At 43.1% G+C, this 22,371-nt stretch overlaps 1 protein-coding gene and 1 non-coding gene across 2 annotated transcripts; both read right to left on the bottom strand.

Moving 5' to 3' along the window:
* Positions 1-11,610: 11,610 nt before the first annotated feature.
* On the bottom strand, positions 11,611-22,289 carry TOMM20 (translocase of outer mitochondrial membrane 20). The gene is made up of 5 exons (XM_044420167.1): positions 22,084-22,289; positions 18,126-18,172; positions 17,447-17,528; positions 13,938-14,080; positions 11,611-12,027 (listed from the first exon to the last, which is right to left on the bottom strand). The coding sequence occupies exons 1-5, from the start codon at positions 22,205-22,207 to the stop codon at positions 11,983-11,985; spliced, it is 441 nt and encodes a 146-aa protein (XP_044276102.1). The 5' UTR covers positions 22,208-22,289; the 3' UTR covers positions 11,611-11,982.
* On the bottom strand, positions 18,976-19,115 carry LOC123034458. The gene has a single exon (XR_006416759.1). It is a non-coding gene; the product is annotated as a small nucleolar RNA SNORA14 (small nucleolar RNA).
* Positions 22,290-22,371: the final 82 nt, after the last annotated feature.

Below are 22,371 nucleotides of genomic sequence, written 5' to 3'. Positions count from 1 at the left end.
AACTGGAAATGATCGGATTTTTCTTCTGTCTGGGCTGATTGCTTCTGTTGCTGGCATTTGTTAATTTTTATCCTGTTTGCCTTTTATTATTATTGCACACTGGTTGTGTTTTATCACATAAGCTGCCTTGGGAAGGCTTTCCCCCATTAAAGCTGGCCTTGAAATATTTTAAATGGCATGATTTGCCACCTGACAGATCAGGCATAACTACAGACATGATGGGATCCAGTATTCTGCCCCAGAAAAGGCTGCAGTCGCATCTACACCAACAGACCTGGAAAATGTGGCCTGCTGAGCATCCCTGAAGGCTCTGGCTTGAAGCACGGCCAGAAGCACTGAGCCGTTGGCCACAGCTCTCTTGGCAGAAGTGCAGACATAACAGTTCATGTGACACCAAGGCTCTTCTGGAAGTTGCAACCCATCTGAGAAGCAATTACCATCACCACTTGTGCTGAGCCTTTAAGATTTAAGTCTTGGAGATCTGACTTTTTTCTCAAAACAGTCCACCACTGCTCCAAAGGGGGATTGGACAAATCCATGGAGGAGGAAGCTATCAATGGCTACTAGCCTGTTGGCCACGTGCTGGCCTCCGTATCAGAAACCTGTGTACCTCGGTGGCTAAGGAGCTTGGGTAGGTGGAACCCTTGTACATCCCCTGTTTGAGGTACCCTGCGTGAACAGAGTCCAGGACTGGATGGACTGTTGGTCTGATCCAGCATGGCTTTTCTTGTGTTCTTATGCTCACTAAGTTGCACCAGTAGAAATGGCCACCAGTACAACAGGAAGCCAGCATTTTCTAGAGAAAGCCCTGAAGCGAGTGTTTTGGGGTTTTTTAATGGGACAAGACAGTAGAAGCCCCTTTTGCAAGTTCTCTAATCATGAACACAACTCTGTATCTCCTAGTGCCTGACTATACTGGCTGGGACTTATGGGCATTGTGGTCCAAAACATCTGGCAGGCATCAGCTTGTCTATTCATGGTCCAACCACACTTGCTTATATACCTGATGAACCCCTCAAGAGTCACTCTTTTGAGGCACATTACGCGTGCTGCTAAAGTGCAAAGCAGGACAAGGATCATCTTCACATACACTTTTCAGCCCACCCTTCAAGCTGCAGCCCCTAATCTTAAAAAAAAAAGCCTCCCTATAGGTCAGATCACTAAAAAAGAGAGTTTTCCACTGAGGGCAACAAATCAGTAATGGATCCTCAGCGTGCACACACAGAAATATTTTGCACACCCACTTGCACCTTTGGATCCCAGCCAGCAGGAATACTGAAACTCACCACACCTACAGCATCACATTTTCCTTGGTGCAATACTTGGAATGCTCCTGCTTTGATGTGTTTAAAGTCATGTTGCCTTTCTTCCCTCCCACTCATGTCCTCCTTTAAGGGAGGGACTTTTCCACAAAAACATAACCCACCATGCCCTGCTGGAAGGATGCCAGGTTGTTTGGAAGTCTTCAGGCTCAGCTTATGATTTACTGGGATGGGCCTTGTGGTTTCTGTGCCAAGTTGGTTCAAACCAGAGAATCTCGAGGGAGAGAAGGGATTGCTTCAAGGTCAACAAATGCAGAAAGCTGCATGTCAACACCAAAGGGTAACATGTTTGGGCAGCTTACACAAGGCTATTCTGTTTTACAGGATAACAACAGCCCTCTAAGATAAGTTGGGCTGAGATAATGCAGAGAGCTTTCTGGATGAGCAGGGATTTGAATCCAGTTCGACCTTGTACGAGCGCAATGCTGTGTATCCACTACTCCACGCTAATAGTGCTTCCAGGCTTCTATCATACCACTGCCCCACCTCATCCGTGGAATTTGATGGGGAGGTCTGAATTCCACCACATTCCATTGGTAACCCACCTGCGTTTTCCTGTCACTTCCTTTTTAAAAAATTCTCTCTCTCTCTCGCTGTCTCACACACGCACGCACACAAATACTTTAAAGAGGGAAAGCTGGATTAACTGCACAATGCCCTTGGATTACTAGTGCTAGGAGCCCTCTGTCTGAAAGCACTTGGGCTGTCGGAAACAGCCTGTACTATTTGCATTAGAGAGGAAATCTCGGCTTGCCTGAATTGGCCACAACAAAAGGCCTCAAACAAGATACCCTTATTTATCTCATGCAGCAACTCTGAGATATAGATAGATATAGATATATGTGTTGTATGGCTATTTTACTACCAATTATTGTATTTTATTTCTCAGGGCATCCTAGGACAGTGAAATGCCTCACAATTTCAGACATGACTGTCTGATAAGAAGTATGTTTTAAACTCTAAATATTAGAAAAGCATCATGAACAGTCAAGGTAAAATTTTATTAGCATTAACTTTTTTTGTTTGTGTGGAATGTTTTTCTAACCCCATAAGAAATATGTCTCTGGTGAGACCAGTATTCTCCCAATCAAAGTCCACGACTTGTCCGGACAGGCTAGAAGTCTTAAGCCTACTTCCAGTTTTGCTTGGAAACATGCTCAGGTCCTTTTTATACCCCATGTTGCTGCTTGTGTTTGGGGCATTAGGACACCCCAAAGGAAAAAGACCCTGGGGTTAGTTTACAGCCCAGATTTATTACTTTGTTTATACTATATTTCATTTCTACACTGCTCCAAAGCCAAAGTTCTCTGGGTGATTTACAGCAATGTAAACAATTGGTCTTGTTCCGAGAACAAAGCTGGTTAGCAAGAAGCTGAAATTTGGGGACATTTTGCAACTCAAAATGTCAACGAAATCACAGGAGGACTTGTTCAGGTCTATTTCTGCTTAAATTCTGCAATATAAAGTGCACCTAGGGAAAGGTTTGTGTCACCCCACCAAGCTGGAGGAAAGTTTTAATGACCATTTGATTGGGACTCAGGAAATCTGAGTTCTAATCCCCAGTCAGCCAGGACACCCACTGGGTGACCTTGGGCCAGTTACTGACTCCCAGTCTAACCCACTTCACAAGGTTGTTGTTCTGAAGATAAAAATGGAGCAGAGGAGGAGGATCCTGTAGGCTGCCTTGGTTTCCTTGCAGGAAAAATGGTGCAGTACAGATGTAATAATTATGAATAAGTACAGGATAAAATGGTCTCCTCCTGCTGACAGTACCTGTTCACTGTGTTTATTCAGAATCGGGTGTGCAAAGATCAATTAATTTGGGAGAAAACATCAAGCCATCAGAAACACAGTAAAGCACCCAGCATATCAATGGTGGTCCAGGATAGTGAGTTGGGATGATTGTAAATAGTACTGCTCCATAATTAATCATCAAAGGTGCAGATGAGTCAGAAGGAAATGGGAGAGACTTTTATTGCGATAGACATAGAAGGCTTTCTCCTGAAGGCACATACAGGACTCTGTCGGTATCCCTCCACTCCCAGCCAATTATCTAATAATCTTGCAACAAGTCATCAAGTGCAAAATGACAGTGAGCATAAAGGTATGTCTCTTCTCTGTGTCATTGTTTAAGAGACCCACTAAGCATGGTACATACAAAAATCCAACTCATTGATTTAAAGGCAACCTTTAGCAAAAATGCTATGACTCCTGCAATGTTATGCACACTGAAGTGGGAGGGTTCTTCACGTGAGTTCTGGCAAGCTGGGTTGAAAGTTTTGCTTCTGAGCTATTACACCTTCCTAAACCCAGATACCTTAAATCTGGGGAGGAGACCCTTAGTCCTCCCAAGGGTTGGACTTCAGCTCCCCAGAAGCCCTGGGCAGTATGGCCAATGGAAAGGGAGTATGGGAGTTGTGGCCCAAAACACCTGGAGAGCATGTTGAAGGACACCCCTGACTTAAATGAACAGGCATCACAATTTAGTATGATATTGTTACAGGAACACATGCCCCCAAGTTGTGTCTAACCAACTAACTAACTAACCGTGCTGGGTGGGCAAATCAGTGTGTGTCTGTGGGAAGAGAAAGGAAATTGGCAGACCTAGTATTGAATCCCGTGGAGATGTATCATCATGCAAAACAGACATACCCCTCAGCAAAAGCTGTTGGCTGCCTGCCTGCCTTGCTAAACAAGTGACCCTACCTAAACCAAGAGGCATTAATCACCACCACCTCCTATCTATGATGTCATGGACCAGGAACGGACACCAGGAATGACGCTGAAAACCAGCTATGGAAATTGGCCTTCCAAAGCTATTAAGACATAGCCAATATTCATTGGCATTGTTTGTTTCCTCACTGTCAGGGAAGACTAGCCTAATTTCGAAGAGGGATGTCTTTCTGGCAGGGAAAGGGGGTCCCCATCTCCAGCAATTACATGATGATGGATTCTTTACCATATCCATTAGAAGCTTGACAACATGCACTGCATTCACTGTATTTATTCCCAGCATATACAGCAAAACTGGATCTCCAGCACTTGTTGGGGAAAGATAATAGGAGTCAAACACACCTCACCACACGGCTAAGAATTCAAGCAATTCTGCAATCGGTGGCTCTGTCCTACCTGCCTCACTATTTCAGGGCATGCCAGGCAGAACCAAGCTCAGAACTGCCAAGCAGCAAGTGCTGATCTGGGTGCAGATCGTGAGGTGAAGGTGGGCTTTTACTGACAAATTAACCGAGAAGGAGCGCCTGCTCTGCTGCTTAAGCTCCCCCACACACACACACACAAGTGTTTCCTCTTCATCTTGAAAGAGAGCACTGGGAACACACGGCTGCTAACACTCTGCCAGCCTGAGTCGTCCCTACTGGGGGCGGCATTTGCAGTTCAGCTGTCACTGGTTTAAGGAAAGGAGAATGGAGACGTTTCAAACAGCCATTGGTAGTGTGACACACACACAGAGAGCCCTCCTTTGTTCACCAAGCAGTTGTAGGTCAGCAGTGAGCATAAAGTGTGTGTTTTACCATAATCCTTTGCAGGGCCCAGTGATAACTCAGAAGGATAAAGGTTTCCCAAACATTAGGCTGTTAATTCCCCATGCCTACCATAACAGCTTGCCAGTCGTGTAGGTTTAAGCAGCCACCTGTTGTTCAAGTTGACTGGGTTGGTCAAATGATCAGATCTGCTACAAAAATGATTTTTTAAAAAGTGGCCATTGACCACTCCTGAGGATTCTCTAGAAGGCAAACACTGAAGGAACTGAGGGAAGCTTCAGGGGACTTACAAGTAGATGCTGAGGCAAATGTGGCTGGCAGGGCAATGCCAAGCCCTGGAATGGCTGCTCCGTGGTGGCAGGGATTAGGAGGTGTTTCTGATGGTGCCTCCTATCAGATTTTCCAAGAGAAAGGAGGCAAGTCAAACTAGTATCAAATGCTGAAAAGCTGGCAGTAAAAAGTATGACTTCTAGAATATATTAATTCTATTTTTTCAAGTATTTAAAGGAGGCGGTTTGATGTAGCAACTTTTCTTCTAGGAGGGAAAGCTCTTGGTTTTCACTGGTTGGCAAGCTCAGTCGCGTCTAGGCTCAGCTGCCTCTAACATGCCCCAAAAGGCAACAAACGGCAGAGTATTGGCAGTGCAGAAACAGAAGAAACCCCATTCAGTTCAGTGGGAACGGTTCACCTAGAAGAACTGCCCAGCTGGGCCCCATGTTACACTGACTTAGGACCACAGCACACACCGGCCTGTGAGCCTGCCAGCTCGCTGGAGCCCTTCCCAAGTCAAAGCATCCAAAAGGACACTCACCTGGCTCAAAGGTATCAGATTACTTTGTTCTCCGAGTTACATTTTAACTGGGAAAGTTTAACAACTATGACTTATGGGCTTCTACAGTTGGCAATAGAAAAACAAGCGGAGGAAGTAATGGAAAATAACCACAAGCAAGGCTATTCCATTTTATGCACAATTCCTGAGTTCCTTTGTCCAATTGTGTTTGGTGGTGGTGGGGATTGTGGAAAATATTTTCCAGATACACAGGCCTGGCCTCACGAAGTACTTATTTATGCCAAGTTTATAAAAAGCAGCTGCAGACGGGGTTGAATGAAAGGATTACACTGCTGTCTGCTTTCCAGAATGTGCTTTAGTTCACACCCTGTCCCAGAGAGCAAGGCTAATGCCTCAGAACTCCATAAATTTACTTGCACACAAGTGTACATGCTCAGCAATAGAGAAAAATCCCCCCTGCCAGACCGCGTGCGTGTGCATGTGTGCACACATGTGTGTGCAAGACAGAGACTGCACCCCATCATCGTAGTAACCCCTACTGCTGCATGCGACAGCTCTTATCAAAATAATCCAAGACATCTCAATGCATTTGTTTTTACTCAGCCCTGTTCCTGTGCCTTTAACAGCAGCATGATGCACAGAAATTAGGCAGATAAAGCATTTGCTCAGCAATTGAACTCCATACTGGAAAAAATGCCCAGTAAGAAAAATTGCCCAGTAGGAAAGTTAGCAACCTCAATTATGAAAATTAACGTAATGCACATAGATCAGCTTAATAGCTCCATCTTGTACACCAGAGACAGCATGTATTTAAATACATCCCACAGTCTAGAATCATGCTTTAAGGAAACGGGGGGTGGGGGGGGGGGCAGGTGAGGAGCAGGAGAGACTAAAGCCAAGATTCCACACACTGAGCCGCTGTCTGTGATTCCCATGCATAAAAAAGAGAAAACATTAGTTGTCCCTTACCTTTTCACTGTGTTTGTTTATCTCACATATTAATCCAGATTGTGTGAGCTTGCAGGACTGCAACTTTAATGTGGAGTTTGGACTTGGATTTCTTTAGACAAATTAAGCAAGTTTCCCTCTTACAGTTTGTATATATGCCTGCTATAGCATGCAGACACAGCTATGCATCCCCTGAGGTTTATATCACAGACCTGAAAACAAGTCCAACGTGAAGCAACATCCCAAATTCTGGCCACAAGAAATTGTCAGAACACCACTCCAGGCACCACTCCAGCAGGACAGCTTGAGGGATGCTTTGTTTGGTTTGTTTACTGAGCCAGTGGGAGCTGTGGGGGCAAGTTAGGCCCCCCCAGGCCAAGAATTTAAAAAATAGGTTCCCCCCCCCCCCCGCAAACACACACAGTTTCAAAACCATTTTTCACTTGATCAGTTTAAGCCACTGCCAAGAGCCACCCAGGCCTCCTTTGGCAGGCTGCTTGCCCAGAAGCAAGGGGGAAAGAAAAGTGGGAGAGGGGTGGTAGACTGAAAAGGGGCTAGAGGAAAAAAGTGACCCACCCATTTGGGGTCCAACCCCACCCACCCGATGCACCCCAAAGGACACAGCCCTCAGAGAAGGGTTGCCTGCCCCACCTAGCTATGTATATTTGGGGAGAAGGATAGCAAGATGTGTGGGGAAAAAGGAGCGCAAGAGGTTATTGTTTCCAAGAATGAAGTTACCTTTGTTCAAAAGATGGCTGGCCAGTGTTTTAATGTTTCAGAAATTGGTTGGCTATCAAAAATCGCCGGTCAATCTCTGTTCTAACCCTCTGCAGAACACTGGCATTTTCCCAAGGGATCTGGCTGTTGGAAACGTAACTTTGTCTTACTGCTGACTTGCCAGGGACTGGTAAACCTGTGCAAGCCGCCTGCAATTCTTGCAAATACCACAGCTTTTTTCCTGAGAGAAATAATCCTGAAAGGGAGGAGGATGAACTGAGTGAAGATCGTAGTGTATGGAGCTAACACCCTGCTGATTTTCAATCACTTGGAATAACAATGCTGAGAAAAAGCCAACATTGCATCGGTCAAGACAATATTTCCTGGCAATTGTTTTGAGAAAAGCTTTTCTCAGAACTAATTGCTCCTAAGGGGGTTGCATTTACCTGTTTTTGGAAAGGAGGAATTTTGAGCCAGTTTCCTACAATAAGACATAAGACTGGGAATGAGTCCAGAAGAGCAACATTTGTAATGGATCATCGAGCCATTTTTTCCTCTCTCTTGATGGGGTGGTGGGTGAAATTATCAATTCGTGGGAGATAAGTAAAGGGAGAGAAAGTGCTTTACAGGAAAGCAAGGAAGGGGGAAAATTAATTTCTCTAACTGCAAGAGTGCCACATTGCCATCTAGTGGTAACAGTTTAGAAAGCAAGCGAACGTCGTTCTTTCAGACTTGCTGCTTGGAGTGATCAAAATTCAGAAGCTCCTACACTTCCGAAAAGAAGATAGAAAAAACTACCAATTTTAACTTGGGTTTCCCCCAGTCACTGATCATTCAGTGGCTTTCCGCCTTTTAAGCAGGTATTTCCACATTCTAGAAGGTTGGAATGCTTCTCCTGAAGCTTAAGGTATGGGCAGGAACAAGCTTTCAAGCCAAAGCAACCAGCTGCTTCATGTATATTCGGTCCTATTTTTTGCCTTGGGCTGCATCCCTCTCGTCTCCCGCCCAACTACAGCCGCACTGGAATGCTGCTCCCAAGCACTTTTGCAAAGTGAATTCAACCCTCAGGTTGAAACATGCTAAATGAATATATGGAGTTCCTGAAAATATTTTGGGTCAAAAAGTCATTTTCCTGGGGCCGGGTGGGGGGATTCTATTCTTTCTACAGGGCTATAATAAACACTTCTAAATCCATGAACTGGAAAGGGAGAATTCAATCACAGATGTGTTAAGTATAAATAATTTTTAAAATATCTTACATGGAGTTAATAATTTTAATACTTGAGGAACTGTAAGTGCACTTACCCTACTTTTATTCAGATGCTCACAGGGACTTATTCCAAGTAATTTTGTGTAGGACTATGAGGAGAAATGCCTGGCCAATTGACTAAAACTGGCCAATTCCAATCAGTTAAAAGTGTGATGTGCAAAAAGGAAGGAGGAATAGTACAGGGCACATAACAAGAAAGAGGATGACACTTGCTGACCACCACCCAGCCTTCCACACATCTGTAGCACCTGGGAAGAGACGTGTGTACCAATGCTTCGATTCCATGATCAAAGTTTGTCCATGTTGGGGTACACACAAAAGTCCCTGTGCAGATGTTACAATCAATGTATAAGGTTTGGATGAGCCCAACAGATGCAATCCTGAAATTCCAGTCAGCCAGCTAAACAGGCCATCAACTTGGGAAAATGTTTCTAGGTAAAGTTCAGAAAAAAAAGTTACAGTTCCAACTACTACAGGAGCAAGGATTCCACCCAGAAAACCTTGATAAACCTTGCACACCGAACGTTGAAAAATCATCTTTCAGAAGATGCACAAGGCAGAATGGGAGCTACAAGTACCCAGCAGGCCTGGTAGCTCAGAGGGACGGAGCAATACAAGAGCAGGAAACTGTGTCCTGGAGATAAGGGAGGTGATTAAAAAGCAAATTGGGAGCTAATGCCTATCTCCTGATGCTCCTCAGCACTGGGGATTTTTGGATAGCATCAACAGCTGAGTTCTGACAGCAACACATTTGGGTACTGGAGTATAGGCAAGCTTTCTGCATCTGTTCCTGCAGACTACACAAGAGATGAACAACATGTGCAGCACAATCGCTGCTCTATCTGTAGCATTACTATCTGTTTTAAGTACACAACAACTTTCCTGCTAGAGGTACCATCATGTCAATCAGGACCAGACAACACCTCCAGCTATTTTTAAATAAAACTCCCATCAGCCCTGGCCAGCATAATAAATGGTAAAGGATGGAAGTAGTGGGCTAAAGCATTTGGAAGGGCACAAGTTGACTATCCTGTTGTTCTGTTTTGCATGGTTTCACCTAATCCCCCTCTTGCACTGCTCCCCCTCACTGCAGATTGCACACTTACCCAGTATGCTTTGCATCAGAAACTGCTAGGTGTTCAGTAAGGGATGGTTGATCATGGTTGCCTACTTAAGCACTCTATCGTCATTCGTGTTTTGAGCACTTTGAATATCCATTTTTTCAAAGGTGCTTAAGGGCACAGAGTCATGGCCTTGTGCTCTGGCAAGCAATGCTCCTTGCTTACCTATGCAAGGTGCTCTCTCTTAGCAGTCAAAATTATAGCAGCACAATGAAGATTCCCAGTTGGGTACCTTCATTTAATTTGCAGGTGTTACTTTCCACTAACATTGCAGGTGGAACCTACACGTCAAAGAACTAAGGACACCAAGTGACCCCCCCCCACCCCTTCCCTTGCTACAGCTCCAACCCTGTTTTTGTCCCTTAAACAGTCCCTTTCTGCAATACTGAACTTACCAATAATTGTAACCCAGTTTCTTCAAATCTGATTTGGAGAAACTGGCTCACAGTTACTTGTAATGGGCAGTCAGTCTGACAACTCTGATCAATATTTGCTCTTACTCTCTCATTGTCTAAAATAATTCAGCGTGATTGACATTTTTACCTACATATTTTATGTTTTTGAACTTCCCTTCTGTATGTTAACTGATGCTGATGGAGATGTCTTACTGTGATGGTTGTTGACTGGATCTGTTGATTGAATTACCTATAGAAGTGTATTCCCGCAACTGTAAAAACTTATGCCCAAACATGTCACTGTAGAAAATAGATTACGAAAAGGCAAAAATAGATTAGCAGTCAGTTTAATTTCTTTTACCAAGGCGAGTCTCCAATAGAATCTTGAATTCTCATCTTCTTGTTCCCATTTAAGACACAAACTTAGCTGCCATGAAACACAAGCATTGTGGGTAGTTTGCTGACCATTCTGCAAGGATCCAGTGAACAACCAAAGTCCCATTTGAGGAGTATTAGATTAGAAGACTAATGAGATTGCCATGCCTATTCAACACGAGTGAAAGTCCACTACAAGTGCAATTCTTGTAGCTGTTTGGATACTTCAATATACCAAGATGCATGAATTGCCAGCAGGTGACAATAGTTTCAGTTTTAAAGCTTTAAGCCTTAAAATGGGTGATTGCAGTTGTATTTTATAAACAAAATATTATCAGGTTATTAGCTGATATTACCTGCAAGAGATGCCTTATTTTCAGATTTTGTTGGGGCTCACAAAATTTTTCATGTTCCTTCCTGAGTTTTTATTCCTTTTCTTTAGTTCAATGAGTTGTAGGAAAACTAATAGATGCCAAGTATCCATTGCCTATAGTTCTGTTTCTTGTATGAGGTTTGTGTATAAAAGACATGATCGTTTCATGGTGGAGAGAGGTGGTTAAATGAAAACCAAAATAATAAAGGAGGAAGCAGAGATGGACAAAGAGACCTATGGACTGGTGAAAGGAGACAGAAAAGCAGGAAGGGCAGTACACAGAGAGAAGGGTGAGTGAGATGCAATGCAGACAGAAAAGAATGTAGTAGTCTGCAGACACTCTTGCAGCAATGAGAAAATAGAGTGACCTATAAGATATGACAAAAAAGAAGGGGATAAAGAGATTTGGATGCAGGCTTGTGCAGAAAGAATGGAGCTGATGTAAAGAAAGAAGAAACAGTGATATTGGTAACACAGAAAATGGTTACAATTATAATAAAAATGCATTTAGTAGGGTGGTCTCGTTGAATTAAAAAAAAATAAAAGTAGTCTCCCAGAGTGGCTTCAGTTAACTCCCCTTTTTAATATGATTGGCTTACTTTGTTTTTTTAACTCACTGTAAGCCAAAGAGTTATTTAGAGCTGTGTAGAATATAGAGAATTGTGCTTCGATTAATAACTTCTACTCAGGTTTCCCACATGAGTAAACTCCTTTTAAAAGAGTCATCATGCGAAACTTCCACGGCTGTGCCAATAGTCCCATTATAGTTCATTGCTGTTTGAATGAGCACGCAGGCACGTGGGAGCACAGACAAGTCTTTAATGCCTTAGCTTCATGATTTTCGAAAATGAGCACGGGGTATTTTATGCTGTACCTTTACATCTTTTGCATGTACAATGTTACAACTGTTTGGTAATAAATGGCATGAATGATACTTTTTAACTCAACACGGTGTATTTATAAAATGAATTTATCAAAATACACTTTGCACTAGATAATAAATAAAGTCCAGCCAAACCGACCTACTCAAAGTTAAAATGAACTCTGGCAGGTGACGGTATGCAGTTCCTCATGACTACCGTGCTTGCTCCTTTACCCTGTTCTCCCCACCCCTCCCCACGGTGCTCATCTTCTGGGCTAAGGAAGCGCTTGCTCTTCCTGCTGAGATGTCTCATTCCACGTCGTCTTCAGCCAAGCACTGTGCGCTTACAATTCTCTGTGGGGGGGAAAAAAGTGAAACACCTGATAAATAGTGCACTTCTCTTGCCAGAAGAATTACTGAAATGAGGGGTAACTTGCAAAATTAAATTTTGCTTTTACCTATTTTTATGGAAAACACTGGTCAGTAAACAGCTGCCAAGTAGAGTGAGGAGTTATCTAAGAAGCTAATAGTTTTTCTAATAACGAAGTTGTGCAGTGTTTGGTCAGCCCAACTTCAGCTAAACATTTACTTGGGATCCAGTAACCACCTGTACATATATTGTCACTGTTAATATTTTACTCTATTGTGATTAGATGGTTTAAAATTAACTGAATTAAAAATACCTACACGTCTTAATTATGGAGGTCTCTCATGTTAGGCCGGAAATGAAGGCACTAGAATTGCCCTTTGCTGAATGCCAGTGGTTTGCTGCACAGACACAATTAGAGGCAGCTTCCCCATTTCTGAACACAAGATTTTGAAAAGCCTGATTTGACATAATTTTTTAAAAAGGTTTTTGCCTTTACTATGATATACATGGTTGAAAACTTAAACAGTGGCTCCAACTTTTAAACTGTGTCTCCACAGATAATAGCATTCATAATACCTGAATACTCACGGGGAGTCCTGTGTGAGACTATTGGGTGTGGATTATAAATCCAATAAATAAATAACAAAAAATGTAAAAGGTCCAAGTGCCGAGAGTGTAACCTCTTGACTTGTAAACTCAAGAATGTTTTGTAGGACAGTGTAGTATAAAAGCATCCTTCCACATGTGAAATAGCTTTGTCAGTTTTTTACTATGTCAAGAAAGTAATAATTACAAATTGGCATAATTTACATTTCAATGTTGACAAGGAACTTCACAAAAGAACAAGCTCCCCACTAGGCAGCAAAACTTGAAAATGCTTGGCACAAACGCATGTTTAGTCAAAAAAAATTTTCTGTTCTATCAAGAAACACCAATATTACTCTGATGTCCTAGAGGAAGTAACTGTTTCTGGCAAGAACCATTTGGCAGGGAAAAAGCCCTGGCAGAGACATTACTATCTGCTCACTCCTGGATTTTGTCCAGGGGACAAATACTCTGGGGAAGGGGTTACCCTTTGTGCCACTGTGGAATCCAAAACAAACTGAACCAGAATAGATACATGTTCTTGTAGGATGCAAGAACATATTATTTTGTCCTTGTACTTTTGGAAATCCACCCTTGCTAAGGCGGAACCTTATTCAAACAAACTTTCAATTCACCTTGATGGCCTCAATGGGAAAAGAAACATTACTAATCTGTCAAGTAAAATAGGAATGTTTGTACCCCTATCCTTTCATTGAACATGGGAAATACTTCATTGCTACTTCATATGCCCAGATTTACAAATGGCTCTGCAGAACCTAGTTCATGACCCCCTTGTCTAAGCAACAACTTGTACTAAGGACTGCATCACTCCTCCTTGTGGGCCATGCATTTTACAGGTCTCCATTAACTGCCTAACAGTGATGCAACACTGAGCCAAGTGTTTGATTGCTACAGATGCTCCTACTGACAAGCAGACCTTGTTCACAAGGACGACAAGCAGCAACACAGCTGGCACAGCTGCCAGAAACGTCTCACCTTGAACTGCTTGAGAAATGTCAAAACTGTACAATAACAAAGCTACTATGTGCCTGATCCTGACTACAGAATGTACCGAATCATAAAGCCACAAACGTTTCTCAGTGTGCTGGATTCAACTTTTGTCGTAGTATCTGCAGCAGTACCATCCACTAAAGTGAGAGGCCAAAATCCTCTGCACACTTACTTAGGAGTAACTCCATTAAAATAATTAACACTTAGTAAATATGCATGATATCAGTCTGTTAACACAGGGATTGCATGCATTATTTCAAAGAACCAAAAAAATAATGGAAAAGTTAGCTTTTCATACCTGGCTAATTGTTGGAAGTTTAGTAAGAAGCATCTGGAAAACTGGTGGTGGAAGTGTCTGCTGTAGAACTTGAAGCAATTGTTGTGGCTGTCCACAAACAGCAATGGCATTTGTCAAGTGATCAACACCCTTCTCATATTCTCCTATATAAAAAAGAAGTGTGTTATATTAGCTTTAAACTGCATCTCAAGATCTTCACTGTTGAAGGTTAATTAGAAGCACCAATGGTTTAATGACTATCTTCTAACTCAAGTGAAAACAGATTTCAACAAATGAGGGAGATGTCCTTAAGGGCAGCTTCCTCCTTCATAAACTGGTCACAGAAAAAGCCCTATCCAAAGAACAAGTCACTAGCCTGGAACTTGTAGGTTTAAATAGTTGCCCCTATTCATTTAGTAAGATCTGTTTTTCGGTTTTCAAAGGGTACGGAAATCCAAATACCAATATAGCAACCTTAATCAAGAAACCAAAATTGAATCTACACTCTGGGAATCTGTAAAACAGATTGTTGTAATACGCTGTATGTGGGACTGCCCTTGAAGACAGTTCAGAAACGACACCTTATGCAAAATGCAGCAACCAGACTAAGAACTGGAACCAGACAGTCCAAACATACAGCTCCCATTCTGGCCCACTTGTATCGGCTGCCTATAGGCTTCCCAGCCCAATTCAAGTTGCAGGTCTGTCTATGAAGCTCTTCACAGCTTGGGACCACAATACCGGGCAGGACACCTCTTCCTCCCACCAACTACCCAAATGATACACTCAACATATGAGGCTTTCTGAAGGCCACCTCCAAGGGAGGCTCAGCAGGTGACTCTGCAGCATTCCCCCAAACTGCACAACAATCCCACCACCAAGAGCCACTTGGTACCAACCGTACTATTTGTACTTCCTTTACTTTTTATTTTTTGGGCACCAAGTTAAGGCAGCCTTCTTTGCTGAAGCATTTGCCTATTCCAAATAGCACATGAGGAGGAATGGAGGGGTTACTGCTCACTGTTCCTCAAAGGGCCTAGTAGTATGGAGAGGTTTTAGTGGCTTAGTTGTGAAAATGTGGTTTTAAATTTTTAACGTAATTTTATTATGTTTTTGATGTGTTATTCCATATTGTATTTTGTTGTGTATACTGCGATTCACCACCCAGAGCAGCTACAGAGCAGTACAGTCATTAAATAATTAAATATTAATATTTTTGATGTAGTTCATAAACAGACATTCTGGCTAAGGAGGTGGGATAGAAATTCAATAAGAAAGAAAGGGAGGGAGGGAGGGAAAATCTGCTTAGAAACCATTCCTAGACCATTTGCCTTGACAGTATATTCTGGACTGTTTGGACGGCTTAGTATTTAACAATCAATCCGATCCCTTTTAATGTTAGTAGAAATCAGAAGTAAATGAGGAAAAAATAGAAAGGAAACTGTTTAGAGAATGGCATAAATTATGTATGGAGAAAGTGACCTATTTAAGACTTAAAGACAAGAAGACAACTTAAAATCAAAAATCAGTTCCTTCAGTACTGAATAGATAGTACTATCAGAACATTTCCTGGTCCATTTTAGTAAGTTACAGGGAATTCGGCGAATGGGGCAGCATAAAAATGTTTTAATAAATAAAATAAAAAATAAAAAATTCATACTATAGTACCTCTACTATCATATTCCTAAGTTAGGATGGCTGTGATAATATTACTGTTTTTAGGATGTCATTCAGTAATATTAGGATTTCTGATTCTTAAAAGCATTGATTTGAAATATATTTATCCTTATATTCTGAATAGTATACACCATGGGTCCTCCAACTATGGCCCACCATGCTGATTTATCCAGCCTGCCTCAGAGTTTTTGGACTCACTTGGAGAAAATGCTCTCCGAGCGAGTCCAAAAGCTCTGAGCCAGCGCAGGTGTTCTTTGAAACTGAGCAGAGAGCTGGGGCATGAACCAAACTGCAACAGCTCAACTGCGCTGGCTCTTCCCCTGCCCCCCATTGCATGCATATACAGAGTGGGAATACAGAGTGGGAAACAGAAAAGAGCAGGGCAGGAGGGAGGGAGGGAGAGGGAGAGAGGCGAACATGCTAAAAAATGGACTGAAGAAAAATGTAACTTTCTAAATCTATTTTTAATTATGTGAGCCGTGGCCACCTCACTGAGCTTGGGGGCAGCTGCTCGATGGCAGCGGTGGCAGTGTGGGAGCCGTAGCCTTCTATGGGCAAGCCACTGCCCCAATTGAGCAGCCGCCATACTTCTTCCCCCCATGGCAGGGAGAGGCAGGAGGTGCCCTGCTTGGCCAGCCATGGCCCCATCCCTCACTTCAGAAAGAAGCCCTTGCCTCGCGGCCACCTCCCGGCCAAGGAAGCCACCCGGCACTCGCCTATCCAGCCTCCCGCTCCCACTCCTGGAGCCAGGCGAGCACCTGCAAAGGGGACCTTCCTCCAGCTCGGAAGCAGGGCGGCGGCGAGGAGCTGGGAAGGCCTCGACGGAGGCAAGCGTGCCTGCATGGCTCCTCCTCATGTCATGCTCTCCCTTTGGTGGGTCGTGCGGTGTCATCTTGGGCTTCTGCTGCAGCCCAAGCGAGCAGCGCAAACATTATTTTTAATTATTTTTTAATTTTAACTTTTATTTTAATTATAATTTTTCAAACAATACTCCGGCCCCCCAACAGTCTGAGGGACTGTGAACTGGTCCCGTTTAAAAAGTTTGAGGACCGCTGGTATACACAGTCTATGACCTTCATGTAAAAGAGGTTTTTAAAGGAGATTATTCTCAAGTTTGTTTTTTAAGTGTAACAGCTTAATATAAACTAAGTTTAGATTGTTACAAGAATAACAACTTTCAGACAAAATGGATAGCCTATATGCATTTACATGGAAGTAAATGCTACAGAATTCAACTGAACTTACTTTTACATGCATAGGATGCACTATTTTATTTGTACTCCACTTTTCTGCCAAGAAAAATGTCATTCAAGGAAGCTTACAGTTATAAATACAATTTAAAACACTAAAACAAATCCATTAAAACACAATTAAAAACACAGCAATTACAGAAAAAAAAAAACCAACCCAACAGACAATACAAAAGGCCTGCTTGAATAAAAAGGCAACTGCCTGTTGATAGTAGGACAGCAGAGAGAAAGCAAAACTAGGATCCTTTGGAAAATAGTTCCACTACCTAGGATTTACTACCAACAAAGCCCTTGTTGGCATTACCACCAAACACGCCTCTGAAAGCAGTCTCCAAAAGCCTCTCCCAGGGATCTTGAGACCAGGGCAGGCTCATACAGGAGAAGGCAAGCTTTCCAGAAACATGCTTACTGCTGGAAATTGACTAACATTGCAATCCTATACAGTCACATGGGAGTAAACCTACTAAACTCTTCCAAGTAGACAGATATAGATTTGAGCTATAATGGAGGTGCAGATTCTTCCGATTCCTAGGTGAGGTATTCTTTCTAGTATGATGTCTATTTCTCCTCCCCACCCTGTCCAGTAACAAACTCTGGAACAACCTTGCGCTAGTAGTTCCTCGCCCAGCTGAATCTCTTCAAGGAAGAACTTCTGAACTGCTTCAGCATCTTTCAGATCAGGCAACTGTAACAATGACATTTATCCAATCAAACATTTAGACATCATAGCAACACGTTTCCACCACTACTTTAAAACACAGCCCTGTGGAATATTCACATGCTTCAGGGTCTTTAAGAGCTAAGACAACAGACATCTACTGGAAATATTATATAGGCAAAACATCCAACTTGCCCTGGATCGCCTTTTCATTAGTTTATGACCACTCACATATTCTACAGAAAGGAACTGCAATTTTAAATATATCCAGAATGTACCATGGAAACAATTAATGCAAGCTTGGATCCAGAAATTGCCAATGGAAGGGGACTGATGAAAGTGACTTTCCTGCCTAGCCCTTGCCAAGCCTCTCTTGGATACTGAAGGGCCTTCCTGAACGGGGTGAGTTAAAGGGAAGGGAAAAGGGAGGAACGTGCAAAATCAGGTGTACTAATCTTCCACAGGTGGGGAAGTCATTTTCTACTGCTGCTTTTTTGGATCAAAGTCAATTGATGTACACTGGAAGAGTTGGTACCTTAATAAATTCTAGTCCAAACTCTATTTGAAAAGCATAACATAATACAACAGCATGATACAAATCAAGCTAGACAGTAAGGGTAATACCTTTGAAAGTCCTGCTCTCTCTTTGGCAAGCTTCTGTTTCTTCCTTCCTACAGGTTAAACACATCACACACTTAAATGCATGAATTCTATAAAAATCTATAGACTTACATTTGATATGGTGATATTGTTTTTTCAAATCTTAAAATCATTTGCATTCAAAATTAATTTTGGAGAACCCAGACAGCATTTGTACACATTGTGAAATGTACTATAGAAATCAAACCGAACTACATGTCCACCTGAATTTATTTTACGTTTAGACAAAGGAAAAACCTACAGACGCCTGCCTTTTTGCACACAGAGCAATTAAGAGCATACGTACTGTACATCTGGTGCTGCGTGAAAGATGATGCTAGAATGGTGCTATTTCCCACAAGTTCACTGAAGGCCCTATAAGGACAACAGCAGAAGGCCAAGGAAGGCTTTTAAAATTATGCTCTGCCTGCAGGGGTCACATTTCATCTGCCAATGTGATGAGTTCCATGCCCCGAGGATGGTCAAGTGCCATGCTATCTTGAAGCGCCCTTCGGTGGTGCTGGAGTAGGGGTCTATTTTGCCTCAGGCTCTATAAGAATGGCATTAGCGTGGTAACAGTATAGAAATTAATAATAACTGGGAGGAAACTTTTAATGTAACATGCACCAGTATTTCTTGACTGCCCCAACTACCAAGGCTTTATATTATTGCAACCTGCTGCAAACCATGTCTAAGGATCACACACACTGATATATTTCTGAAACCCACAGAAAGTAATTGGTTGAAAACTGAGAGTACTTTTGCACATTTGTATAATAACAAATTTGTATCAACATTGCTTGTTTAAGAAAGGAAACTCAGAATAAAGGACATGAGTCCTTGTTGAAGAGGTGAAATAATGCAGAACAATGTTAGCATGTTCAGCATTTTGGATAACTCTACATTTTTCTTTTGCATTCATCCTTATCCTGGAAGTTACAATATTAACAGTACCAGGAGGGTTTGAGAATGCATGATTGGACAGTCTAATACACATGTAAGGCAGAGGTACAGAAGGCCATGTCCCCTTTCTCCCAATTATGGAGTGTTGGGTGGTTTCCCAGCTTTTATGACGTCTGCTCCACATTCTGCGGAGTGGAAAACCCTCTTCTAGGGCTTAGTTACTGGCAAAGCCCACTTCAAGCTAGACTGCGCTCATATTTGTGGCCCTTTTGTCTTCAGTCTTGTCCACCACTGAAATGTAGCTCTGAAGACCTTCTCCAAAATAGCATGTGGTCCTCACTCGGAAAGGAAGTTCTGAGCCACTGAGCTAAGGAGACACTTTGATCAATTTTTTTAAATTTCCTCCCCCTGTAGCATTCTAATCAACTACTCAGCTTTACCAAAAGAATTGAAAATGCAGGTCTATCCCAACACATAAAAAGCCTTTGATTATATTACCCTACAAGTGAGGCCTGAAACCAGATGTCGTAGTGTATCCTTTTCCCTAACAAGAGTGCTCTTATTGTAGGACCTACCTAACCAGTCATGCTCTCCCTCCAGGATGCTGTAATCAAGTACACCAAAGCCCTCTCTGACTCACCCCTCACTTTCTTTTCCAGCTGACATCCAACATTCTGTGGCTCCTGGAGGCCACTATGCTCATGTTTCTGTAGGTTCATTTTGATCTTTTAAAAAAGTATTTATTTATGCATATCTTGGAATTTCTTCAAGTATACCAATACCTTTGTAAGGGCACTGCTTTGCTTCACTTCTGTTGGCATCCAATCACCTGGGTTTACCCTTCATAAAATTAGGTTTCTTCAAAGGCCAACACAGATTTTGATTCCATGAGCATAAACAATACATGTAAACACGTAGTTGGAAAAGGTGCTTGGCCAGCTTCAGACTACCACATCTATGGTCAACTTCTGCCCATCATGGTTAATTGGAAAAGCTAAAGAAGGAATTTGTACCTGAGTAAAGGCAGCTGTAAATGCCTCTTTGAGAGAGGGAGTGGTACCAGCCTCTTTAAAGGAGGTGGTGATCAATCCACTACTAAACAAGTCAACCTTGAACGCAGTGGATGTGAATAATTACAGACCCATTGCTTACATCTCCTTCCTGGCTAAGGTGTTTCAGTGGGTGGTAGCTAGAGAGCTTCAAGCATGGATGAAACAGATTATCGAGATCCCTTTTAACAGGGTTTCAGGCCTGGTTTTGGAATGGAAACTGCCTTGGTCATCCTCTGGGATGACCTTTGTCAGGAGAGTGCCAGGGAAGTGAGATTCTGCTGATTCTCCTGGACCTCCGAGCAGCTACTGACCACTGACCATAGTGGCCTCCTGGATAGGCTGGCAGGGTTGCGAGTAGATGGTAGTACTTTGCAGTAGTTCCATTCCTACCTGGTAGACCAATTCCAAAAGGTGGTTCTGAGTCATGGTTGTTATGTCATGGGGTGCCATAGGGTTCCATTTTATCCCCCATGCTTTTTAACGTTTACATTAAACCACTGGGAGAGGTTATCCAGAAGTATAGGCTAAGGTGTCATCTGTACGCACCTGACCTTCAGCTCTACCTTTTTTTTCATCAAATCCAGGCCATTCTAAATCAGTGCTTGAACTCAGTAATGGACTGGATTTCAGCCAATAAGCTGAGACTCAATCCAGACAAGACCAAGGTGCTGTTGGTGGAAGATTTTCAACTTATTCTGGACAGAGTTGTAGTCTGTCTAAGGGACAAAGTTCATAGTTTGTGGATATTCCTGGACCCAGAATTGTCACTGGAGTCTGGACCATTGCAATGTGTTCTATGTGGAGCTGCCTTTGAAAACATTCTGGAAACTCCGTCAGCAGAACTTGCTCCCCCAGAGAGGTATGCTTGGCCCCACCCTTACCAACTTTTGTGCCAGGTGAAAACCTTATTTTCCTGTTATTTTAACAGTTAGCTCCATACTAATGTTTTAAATATTGTTTTATTACCTGTTGCTGTGCTGCAGCTGTGCTTGAGGATTAACTCAGTATAATTGCTGTTATGCTGTTTTATAGTTATTTAATATGAATATCTATTGGTTGCATATATAACTTTCATAATTATAAATCACCTAGACGGCTGGTGAGCTATGGGGCAGTATAGAACTTAAATAAATAAATAAATAAATAAATCTAGTCTCTCTCCCAAGAAACCTCTGGAGAAAATTTTTTTTACAGATAAGTAGTTATAGAGAACTGAAATGCATAGGATTTTGTTCATGTGTGTTTCCATACATTTTCTAAATGAAAAGCCTCAAATATGCAGGAAGCTTAAGCAAACTCAGGTTGCATCACATATTTTGCAGTGGCATGCACTCCCAGTAGGGAGACAGACAATCTGCATTTGCTGGAGAAATACAAATCATACAATAGTGAGCAAACATTGCATTCATGCATGACTTTTGTCTTCATCCAGAAGAGCCGTATCTGTAGGTGCACTTGCACACACTTTAGCAACAATGAGCAAAGTGGTCCTTATTCACACACATTTCGAACCAAGGAAACAGTGAATGAGGCTTTGGTGACGTCCGTAGAGGCAGAGATAGGCCATCTCTCTTAAGCAGACCCATCAACAGCCACCGAAGGCTGCTGCACGGGCACGTGCTGCTTGAGGCCTGGCTTACTTCTTTTCAGGGCTGCCACAGTTACCCTCCCGAAAAGAACAAGGACATCTCGGGCAGGCCCATGTATACTCACTCACCTCCCACCGCAGCCCCGCGCCTTCCTTGGTCAGGGAAGTCTCATGTTGGGGCAAGCACCAGAGCTTTGAGAAGGACACGGAAGGAAGGGAAACGGGCTTTGCTGCAGTGCGACCCTCACCCACCCAGCCATGGAGGAAGAGGAACGGGACGAGGAGCGAGGGCAGGCGGGCGGACGGCGCAGGCAGAACGATCCGACGGGGAGGGGAAGCGAAGGGGAAGTCCGATCCGTGGCTATGGGCGCACGAGGGGGGCGGCGGCGGAAAGACTCACGTTCCCGCAGCCGGGTCTTGAAATTGGGGTCGCTCCTCCTCTTACGGTCAAAGTAGATACAGTAGCCGATGAAGAGGGCGCCGCAAACGCCCGCGGCGATGGCGCTGCTCTTGCCCCCCATCATCCCGCCTGCCAGCCCCGCTCGTACTTCGCAAGCACCTTGGAGCGGGCACAGCCGGAGAGAAAGAGGCCCCGCCCGCCGCCGCCGCGCACACGCTGGGACAACGCCGTACGTCATCACCCAGCGACAGAAGACCGCCCGTTAAACCCGCGGCAAGCTCCGGAGGA

The sequence above is a fragment of the Varanus komodoensis genome, unplaced genomic scaffold (assembly GCF_004798865.1).
Source record: "Varanus komodoensis strain SLA01 unplaced genomic scaffold, ASM479886v1 scaffold1, whole genome shotgun sequence".
NCBI lineage: Eukaryota > Metazoa > Chordata > Lepidosauria > Squamata > Varanidae > Varanus > Varanus komodoensis.
Note: the sequence above shows the minus strand (reverse complement) of the source record. Positions and strands in the feature narration are given on the sequence as shown.

Excerpts from the sequence above, each read along its gene's own strand:
- TOMM20 (XM_044420167.1), bottom strand. The coding sequence starts at position 22,207 with ATGATGGGGGGCAAGAGCAGCGCCATCGCCGCGGGCGTTTGCGGCGCC. Across the intron at positions 18,173-22,083 it reads CAAGACCCGGCTGCGGGAAC|GAAGGAAGAAACAGAAGCTT; the intron begins GTGAGTCTTTCC and ends TTTAACCTGTAG. Across the intron at positions 14,081-17,446 it reads CGAGGAACTACTAGCGCAAG|GAGAATATGAGAAGGGTGTT; the intron begins GTTGTTCCAGAG and ends TTTTTTATATAG.